Source organism: Pelmatolapia mariae, linkage group LG20 (genome assembly GCF_036321145.2).
Source record: "Pelmatolapia mariae isolate MD_Pm_ZW linkage group LG20, Pm_UMD_F_2, whole genome shotgun sequence".
NCBI lineage: Eukaryota > Metazoa > Chordata > Actinopteri > Cichliformes > Cichlidae > Pelmatolapia > Pelmatolapia mariae.
Genome location: NC_086244.1, coordinates 5,111,206 through 5,121,544, shown reverse-complemented (window position 1 = coordinate 5,121,544; position 10,339 = coordinate 5,111,206). Strand labels below are relative to the sequence as shown.

At 40.8% G+C, this 10,339-nt stretch overlaps 1 protein-coding gene across 2 annotated transcripts; it reads right to left on the bottom strand.

Moving 5' to 3' along the window:
- Positions 1-1,729: 1,729 nt before the first annotated feature.
- LOC134618789 (synaptophysin-like) lies at positions 1,730-10,300 on the bottom strand. Of its 2 annotated transcripts, none has more exons than XM_063464356.1 (8): positions 10,036-10,300; positions 7,410-7,475; positions 5,385-5,509; positions 4,893-5,091; positions 4,629-4,820; positions 3,246-3,461; positions 2,850-2,930; positions 1,730-2,331 (listed from the first exon to the last, which is right to left on the bottom strand). In XM_063464356.1, exons 1-7 carry the CDS (start codon positions 10,135-10,137, stop codon positions 2,865-2,867), a joined length of 966 nt encoding a protein of 321 aa, XP_063320426.1. In that variant the 5' UTR covers positions 10,138-10,300; the 3' UTR covers positions 1,730-2,331; positions 2,850-2,864. The 2 variants fall into 2 exon arrangements, with proteins under 2 accessions (XP_063320426.1, XP_063320425.1); XM_063464355.2 differs by having other exon boundaries at positions 1,732-2,349; positions 10,036-10,299.
- Between the last annotated feature and the right edge of the window lie 39 nt (positions 10,301-10,339).

The following is a 10,339-nucleotide window of genomic DNA, read 5'->3' as shown; positions in this document are numbered from 1 at the left end:
GCAATAAGGAGACAAGTGAGGAGGGAAAGATATAAGAAATAGTGTGGAAGAAGTAGTTACAGAGATAAGGAATTAAATAAACGAGGAGTTAAGGAACAGGTAATATAAGAACCAAAGCAAAGAAGTATGTATTTCCATAACAAGGAGAGAAGGATACATGGAAGTTGCTAAGAATGAAGAGAAGGACACAACAGACTAAACACAGAAGAACCAAAAGATGCACCAATGGAGACGCGAAGACTGACCCAAGAAGAAGAAAAAGAAGAGGAAGCATCACTTTCTTCCCCAGAAACATTTGATTGGCTGACAGAAGACAAATTAAAACAAACGTAAAAGAAAAGCAGCAGCAACACTCCAAAACAGCTCGCTGACTGAAACATCCATCTGAAGATTTATAGCCAATAACTGAGATCGTGTCAAAGGGCAGAAAGCCACGGAGGAAGCTTTTAACAGAAACACTTCCTGCTCTGGGTTTTTATAGCACAATCTTCATCCTTTTTACAGCTGCCCTCATGTCCTCTAATAATCCTCTGAAATTCCAGATTCAATGACTTTCCGCTATTAGTTCTCCTGTCTCATTTTCTTCAATCTTGAGCTCATCATAGTATTCCTTACAACCTCTCAGCTCACTCTATTCACTTCCATCTCTTTCCTTAACCACTCTAACCTGGCTCACATCCTTTGCAGCTCGACCTCTACACCTCCATCACTTTCCCGTACTTCCTCATTCCACCACCAAGTCTTCCTGCCGTCTTGCATACACCGAACACCTTCTTGGCAGTTTCTCTCACCACATCAACTGTACTTTCTCAGTTATCTAGTAACTCGTCACTAACACTCAGTCTTTTCCCTGAACTGTCGCCAAATTCTTCCTTCTTCAGCTTTCATCATTTAATCCTTGTCTCTGCCTTCACTCTCCTTCTCTTCTTGATGATGATGACCTCATTACCTCTGTTCCTTTAACCCTTTCTCTACCACTTCATCCAGTTACTCCAGAATTCCTCTCTTTCAACATTCAGCATTAGCCATTTGACTTCAAGCATCAACATTTAAAATCCCTGCTCTCACCTTTCTTTCTCTCTCACTGCCTGCTAACATGCCATCCCTCTCTCCTCTTTCCTTTGTCTTTGGCTAACAGCAGCACAGTTTTCATTGACACCGTGTAGGCCAACAGCGCCAAAGGCATTTGTTGCCAGCCTGGGCCTGACAGGCTGGCAACAAGTCTGATTTTTGACGACTCGTTTGATTTGGCAAAGACTTTTTGCCAGATGCTCTAGTGGGTGCGGCACTATGGCGTTTGGCCAGGTTTCACACTACATTCTCTTCTCAAAATGATTTCTCTTATTTAATCACAATAGTTGACATTTTGTTTGGACATTTTCTACTGACAGCCACATCATTCTACATATGAACAAAACACATACAATATCCCAAATTCCTGTTGCCGCTTTAAACAAAATCTCATCCATTTTTCTGAAAAACACTCATTCTAAACACATGAACCGCACCACCCAGCACTCTGAGGCGGATGCTCTGATCCCCTCTGGATCATCGACCTCTGGGCCACTCTCACTTCCTCCTAGTAGAGACCACCTTAAACTCAGATTCATTCTTTAAACTTTTGTTGAAAAGAAGTTTAAAACTCAAAAATGACAACCAGAGAAGAGCAGAGTTCATAACAGATCAGTTTATTAAACTTCCACAAACAGCCGACTCAACAAAGAGAGCGCAAAAGCTTGTTTTTAAATGTGTCAAACTTTATTTTATTACACCATTAAAACTCATTCAAGATTTCTTGAATGCATTTTTTCTGGATCCATCCTTATACCGTTTAAAAACATGTTTTAAACTGTGCACAAAACAAATGCAATGTGTTGGTTACAAAGCATAAATGCTCTTGCAAAAGTCTAATATGATTGGCAGTGAGTTCATGTTCATATATGATTCAGTAACCATATAGATTGCAGATACATTCAGATAATAAGCAGGCAGAACACCATTATCATATAGATATACACCATATAGCAGGTCATATAACAGTGGATAGGGCAGATTAGTACTAAATAAGAAGTAGTTCAGTATGTATTATATATTTGTTCAAAGTGATATCTATTCAATACAACTGATTAATGTGTGTAAGTCCTATCAGCACTGTCACTGGTTACAGGTTACTATTTGTTATGGATGTCTTGGTTGTTAGCTTTTATTAATCATTTATACATCAGTTTGTTATAGTGAACATCTAAACCTCTTTTCCCTCATCGATCTCCATGGAGTGTTGCATTGTGGGTAGATTGCAGGTGGCTCACTGTTGGCTCGTTACGACGCTTCCTGTGACAGAGACACAAACTGGAGACATTTTCTCATATAAGAGCTACTTCTCAAATTATCATGACCTAAAAAAGTTTTAATGTTTTGCGTCAGGGAATTAAAAAAAGCATCATTCTGCAAAAAAAAGATTAAATATTTTGCATCAGCATGATTTGAATGAACATATATTTGTACAAGAATACACACCACACGAACACGATACTAGGCATATTTAACTGTCTCTGCTTGCTAACCTACTATGCTAGCTAGTTGATATCTTTGCGCTCCACCTTATAGTTCAAACATGAAAACTTCTGGTTCCAAACAGCAGACAGGATAAGACTAAAATCTTAAAATCAAGTTTTATTCTTTTAGTGCTACAGCGCCCCCTGGTGTGTGGATGCTCTAGTTCCTGTTTTTTTGTTTTTGTTTTTTAACAAGAAACAAGTTACTGATCAATCAAGAAGAAATGAATTCAAAGTACCATACTCTATATAGTGCCACATATAAAATATACTAAACATACTTCACTGACTCACCCTCTTCCTCACAGCTCACATGTGATTGGAGAAGGAAGTCGGCGCCCCCTGATGGTTGGAGCCCTGACTGTACTGCACGTCCTGGAGGAGGCAAGAAAACAAAACAAAAACCAGGACATATTCAGCCTGTAACTAATCATTATTTTCATTAGTTCGGTTTATCTACTTAACTGAAGGAACAATGGAACAATGAAATGTTTGGATTTCGGGCAAGTCATCAGGAGCCAAAATAAAACATGCAGAGCGACCCCTTGCGGCAAGAAAGCAGTCAAAGGTAGCTAGCTAACCAATTTTTGATTAACTAGCATCACATCATCTAGTCACAGACCTTCAGGTGTGCGGTTACCTGCTGCAGCATTTTGTTTCCTGAGCATTAGCTCACAAATGTCTTCTCACCTGGGGATATCCCTCCTGGCTGCAGTCAGGTGGGTAGCCTGCCTGTTTGTTGGTGTATGTTTCTTGTTCGTTGGCCCCCTGCTTGACGTGGGCATCAGGTGCAGCAGGTTTCTCCTGAGGAGGCGGTGCCAACACGGAGTCAGCGATGATGCCCGTCTCCCTATAGATGAACCAGAGGTTTCCCGCCCACAGGACCAGGTTAATGAAACCAAATGCCTGAGACGGGAGACAGTGAAGGTCAACCCTGGAGTCTCTGTTTAGATGTAGATTCAAAACTTTATCAGCACAGAATAGAAGAATAGAATAGAAAAACCTTTTATTGTCATTGTACAAGCACAATGAAATTATGGGACATTACAAAACATCTTAACGAAGAACGTTCCAAAGTTCTCAAATTCAAATTTAGGCAGATTTTTGTTCCTAGAGTTGCAGTTTCTCTAACGGCCACTTGAAGCCCACTCCAGAAACTAGTCAATCCCAACAGACTTCCATGTTAAAACACCTTTGCAATAGAAAATATCATGTTTACAAAAGGGTTTAGTTTCCATAGCCAGTTTCACCTTTTATAAATGTTACTGGGGAGGAGTTAAAAAGAAGTATCATTGTTTTAAATTATATTATGGCTTCAAAGTATGAATGATCGGGACTGAGGCCACACTGAGTGACAGGTAGGACCACCAGTTCTTCAGTGTGCGGTCGCATTAAAAGACAAATTGTGTGCTCGAATCAAATGCGGTGAATACAGACACTCGGATGTTTTTGGATGCACAGATATTTGTGCCTCAAAGCTCCTTTCTTTAGTACAAACATTAGCTGAAATAAGTAAATGTAACATATTTTCAGAGATTAGTCTCATGATGTCACAGTCAACATTACCAGCTACTCTCCAGTGATGTAGCAAGGCTTTTGCCATGTCAGCATATTTTCTTGCTATGCACCCTGGACATGGAGTAATTTACAGGTCTGTCTACCTGACACTAAGCCATCTCACTTTTTCTGTCTCTTTATAATAGTGAAGTAAAATTGTACATAAATGTCAGCAATAAGCTTGTCCTTCATTTGTGATTGTCGGTGGCGTCAGGAGAATGTAAGGAGGGTGTGTCAGAGGATCTCTGCTGATCAGTTTACATCGGTTTTGGCAGCGTGTGCAAGGAAAGCTTGATCCTCATTTATTAACCATTATGATATTTTCAGTTCAATAATTGCAGTTTAGTTAATGAATCACATTTGAAAATTGTGGCTTCTTTGTTTTGGATGTTTCTCAGTAATATTCTGTGTTTTATTGGTCATTACTGACTCTCCAGTGTTGGCACCAGTAAGTTCTGAGTTTCCCCGTCCTATGATGACGATCAGAGCTGTGCCCAGGCCCAGTGAAAGTCTTACCACAGAGGTGTTCAATCCAGACATAACCGGGTTGTGGACTTCACGGCATCTGTTCTCATCATCTTCACAGGCGTTGATCATAGTGATGACTTCATCCGGGTTGGTCGCAGTCTTCACGTTGGATAGACCTTTGGCCCAGGCTGCCGAACTCACCAGCCACATGAAGGCAAACACTCCGGTGACTCCCAGGTCCTGAAACGGCACAAAGACGGAGTGAGGCAGGTTTTTCAGAGGTCAGCTGGGAAGTCGGGTGGCTGTACTTACGATCAGTGGGCCCTTGTTGTTCTCCTTGTACTTTTCAAAGAAGAAGACGTAAATGGTGAGAGCTGCCGTAGAGTACAGGAAGGCGAAGACGCCAATGGTGACAAAGAATTCGGCCGAGGAGGAGTAGTCGCCAGTCAGGAAAACCCGTTCTTTATACTCAGACTTACAGGTGGGGGCATCAAAATACTCCTGGTGGAGTCTGACAGAGGAGTTTAAAGTTTCCCTGTTAGTGAAGGTGAGCTTTCACCAAAGTGATAAACAATAATTAACACGCAGATAATAACTTCTGAGCTCTGATGTTCAGAAATGCCCAAATGAGCCCAAAACACCTCAAAGCTTTGAAGAACCACTAAAGAGACAAAAAAACACCCAGGAGGGCTGACCGATATCATTTAAATGAACCAGGATAGTGCTGCATCCTCTAAATACTATTTGAAAGAATTTTAAATAGGTCAAAGTTAGTTTCAGAGTTCACAGAGGTTTTGTTCTGACCTGAAGGGATACTCAAACTCCACCTCTATACTCAGGTCGCTCTGCACCCAGCTCTTGCACTCCACCGCAATCTTGAACATACCGGAATAACTGCCACAGGTGGAGAAGGCAAAGATGGCGAAGAACTGGAAGAAAGAGCAACAACACATCACAAGCTGTGGAAACAGCTCACAGTCAGAGCGGGCTCAGGTGAGCCTGAACTGCAGTAGGCCTCTGCATTTCATTTTTACTTTTGTACTAAAAAGGCTTTATTTTAAACATGTTAAAATCATATAACAAAGAAAGAAAAAAACATAAGAAAAACAAAACAATCATGATAACATGTTCAAAAAGGAGCAGAAAGACACATAATCTTAATCTCACTACAAAACATTCTGTGTTTTTATTGGAATACTTACTTTCAGATAATAATTAAAAATTAAAAATAATTAAAAAGACCAAAACTAACAGTGACACTAAACGCATAAATAAAATGCACTCAAAACTATAACAACTGATGCACGGATTGTAGGCGTGCTCACTGAAGGAACAATCCCATTAAATCTTCTTTATTTTAGCCTGCTGTTTTTTCCATTTTGTCTATTGTGTGTCTTCAGTTCATAATAACAAGTTGGATCAGAGTGTCACCCAGGGCTTTTGTACTTTTGACAAATTAATTCAGCTCCTACAGTGGAAAAGAAAACCTCTGGCAACGTGACAAATTAAAATCTGAATACTGAAGAATCTCTGACATTATTGTGACAATTGGCCTTTTAGCAGTTGGTGCAAAAATCCAAATTTTAGTTAGTCAAACTTTACTTTGGAATTTTCTTGTAGATTCAACAAAAGAAACTGGAACAAACGTGTTTTTTCGACAAGCTGCAAGCATCAAACTGCCTAAAGATGCAATTTAAAATGAGCTCTTTGCTAAAGTTTTGTGCTACGTATAGATACAACACTGATTCATCCCTTGTGTTGAGTGCATTTGTATGCTTGAATGATTCATATTTATGTGCTAATTAGTTTAAAACAAAAAAAAACATTCCTCTGAAAATGGTCAGGTAAGGGGAAACAATGCGATGTTCAAAGAAAAACGGGAGAGGCCGGGAGAACTACTTTGGCTCCAAGAAATGTGGGGTGGCTCAAGACTTTTGCACAGCACTGCACTTCTTTAATATGATGCAGCTTATAAAGGCTGTACTGTAGTTTGGGTTTCTCCTTTTATCCTGTCTTCCTTCTCTCACACCAGCCAGTTGTGGCAGATGGCCCCGCCTCAGAGGTTTCTTCCTGTTAAAAGGGAGTTTTTCCTTCCCACTGTCACCAAAGTGCTTGCCCATAGGGGGTCATATGATTGCTGGGGTTTTCTCTGTATGTATTATTGTAGGGTCTATATAAAGCACCTTCAGGCGACTGTTGTTGTGATTTATATAAATAAAACTGAACTGAATCCTCCTCATTTGCAGTTTATAAAGAGTTTAGAAGAAAAAGAGTCCAATTAAAAAACACTGGTACCAGGAAGAACTACAGAGTCTGCAAAAAGACATCAGCGCGCCATTTTAAGTTACTAAGTTAAATTATTTAAAATACTGTCAGGTTTTGCCCCCTTAAATTTATATAAAGTTATCTGAATCTGCAGTGAACCGGTGTCTTTTCCACAGAGGAAGAGTAAGAAAACGTTTAAAGCCACCACCCTCTCCCTACAGCGCCCCCTGCTGTGTGCTGGAATCTACAGTTTCTGTGTAAAAGTAAGCTCGCTCATTAAAACCTGCATCATAAAAGCGGCATTCAGAATTCTACAACAAACTAAAAATATATTGATTGATATAGACCATAAAAGTGTCTTTCATGTGTGTGTCCAAAGTCTTGTGTTATGCAGATGTGCATAAACTCTTCATATGATGATACTCGTGTTTTCCCGTATGGTGAATCATTAAATTCTGCCTATGATGTTTCCGAGCTTTAAACATCAACGTGAACTCAGTTACACAGTGCATCTGTGCTGTGGTTGCAGTTTTTGTGGTGCAGCTGTTGGTCTGATGGACTCACCCATTCTAGGACCTTAATGAAGCCCAGAGGAACCTTCAGCACCCCAAACCGACCTCGGGCCACCAGCTGCAGACAGACAGATAAAAAAAAAGACACGCAGCAGGTAAAATATTTTCATTTTAGCAGCATGGTGAAAAACAGAAAGACTAATGACCCACTGTTCACGTGCACTTTTATTCAGGGACGTCAGATCATCAGAGTCAATAACAAAAATGACAAAAACAAAACACATTTTTATGAAAGCTTTCAGTTAGTTCATTCAAACTCTTCTAGTTTTCAAGACCCAGCATCTGTTTACATTCCAGATGTAAGGTCAAAATGATAAACTTGGTCCAGCTGGGCACCTGTAGACTCACCTTTAGATCCAATTAAAAGAATAAAAAGGGATGGTAGCGGCCAGGTGATGAGCGGTGCCTGGTTTCCTCCAGACAGTTCACTCGGCATTTGGGCCAAACAGTTCAATCTTTATCTCATCAGACCAGAGTTTTGTTTCTCATGTTCTGAGAGTCCTTCAGGTGCATTTTGACAAACTCCAGGTGGGCTGTCATGTGCCTTTTATTGACGAGTGGCTTCCAGCTTGCCCATAGGGGGTCATAGCTTGGTGGAGTGCTGCAGAAATTGTTGTCCTTCTGGAAGGTTCTCCTCTCTCCTCAGAGCACTGCAGGAGCTCTGTTTGAGGGACCATCCCTCCCCGATAAATGTCCTTCTACCCTGATCACTAAAATTGGCCGGGCATTCATAAGAGACACCATAGGAGGGAGAGTCCTTCTTCTTATGGTTCCAGATTTCTTCCTATATACAGATGATGTAGACTTCTATGCTCTTTGGGACCTTCAATGCTGCAGAAAGAACCCGTAGCACAAATCATAGGGTTTGTGCACATATGCAAAGTATATAGTGTAAATATAGATTAAATATGCTGTAAATGAGGTGCAGGGCCACCAGACCTAAAATCTTGGGTTGAATATAACTGAGTATTAATTCCAGTCTTTATATCATTCAGTGTATATTTGTCATAAAAACAAACACAGCGACAATGAACCGTATGAAGCAAAGGTGTAACTCAAAGAGGAGGTGGGGGTGGATGGGTTGGATGGCGGGGGCCACCAGCTTCTACATATATCACAAACACACACACATCACAGTATGAGTACCTAGTATTCTCATCCTGCTCTCTTCTCTCCTAACTTCTCTATAAAGCACAAAAACAAATTGTTGCATAGTTGACGTCAACAGTTCATGGTCATTCTACACAAATGACCGGGAGCGAGGTCAGAAAGTACCGGTAATGTGCTCCCAGCATCCACCCAAACTGTTCAGAAAAGCGTCTGTTTTAACCAGCGTAGTGCCACATGACGAAGAAACACCTGCAGCTAAAATTCAGTTCATAAGGAAATTCATTCAGTTCATCTGTACTGCATAAAAAATGTTAGGCTTTGGTCCCCAAGAGAAAACCGTGACTTAAACACATAGTGGACTTCTTGTAAGGTGCCCACACACACTACCACCTTAGGAATATGAACATCCAGTGTGACGCAGAGGATGGCCTCCATTAATAGTCACTGTGACTGTGCTGCTTGGACATTCGGGTTGGTTGGATGTAATGAGCAGTCATGTGAGTTCCTGTCGCCTTTCTATCAGCTTAAAGCGTCCTGGTCATTCTCCTCTGACCTCTGCCATCAACAAGGCTTTTTACCACAGTGAACCGCCTCTCACTGGATGTTTTCTCCCTTTTTTTAGATTGTTGTCTGTAAACCTTAGAAATATCCGTGTGTCAAAGTCCCAGCAGATCAGCAATTTCTGAAATACCAACGTGGCTCACACCAACAACCATGCAACGCTCAAAGTCACTGAAATCACCTCTCTTAGACTGGATTTCTTTAAACATCAGCTTAGTTTTATTGTCTGAAAAGGTTTAGTTTTTATTTAGTTTTTATTTGTTTCAATGTCAGTTTTAGTCTTTTTTTTTTTTTAAGATACGTGATTTGGTTGTGCTGCAGGAAGTCACTGAGTGTGTGCAGGAATGGGAGGGGGCTCTTGTTGTTGTTGTTGTTGTTGTTGTTGTTAGGGAGCTGGAGAGTGAGTTGTACCGGAGGACAATCCTCGGGATTAACGGCCCGTTTTTCTGTACCTCCTCAATAAACCGTGGTGAGAACAAACCGTCTGGTGCTCGAGAGCGTGCGAACGTTACAATATATATATAAGCACAGCATGAAAGATGGGAGCTTAATTGCGCATCACCGCGGTCATTGATCCGGCTTACAATTGTTTACCTTGAAAGCTTCAGCAAAATCCTGAATGCATCATTAAATCACACCTTAAGCTTTTTCGCGTTTGCTTTAATTAATAATTTATCATGATTAATTTGGATAAAAGCTTTTGATTATTAGAAGAAACAAATATAATCGTGTTTTGTCTGTTCGTTTACACGAAGTCTCGAATCAGTGCCTTTGAAAGAAAATCTGATTAAAAAAACAGAAAAAGGTCGTTATATCTTTAATCGTTTTATTTTCTTCCTGTCATGCCCAAGTGGGCACATTTCCGTCTTGAACGCAGCTCCTTTCTTCCGTCGTGTAGTTTTTTACCAGTAATCCAGTTTTTTGTTTCCATAAATGAGCACACTGACCGTATTCACTGCTTTCTCCAGATCCCTGGTGTCGGGTAATGGGGCTTTCCATTGGTTTGGCTTCGGAGCGACTCCTTGGGTGTTGGTTTTCGGTGCAACCATGCTGTATCATTAGTCGGTGTAGTTCTCCAGTATGCAGGATGTAATGTGGGTGTGGCCGTCTTCGGGAATTGATGCTGGATCCAGTGCCCCCCCCCAAACCCCTAAACAGTCCTGTGTTTTTGCAAGCGTTTATCAGAGTTTTCCTTTATTCTGATTTTTTCTGTGATACAGCTCAGCAGGGGCGTTTCTAGGATCACGCTCA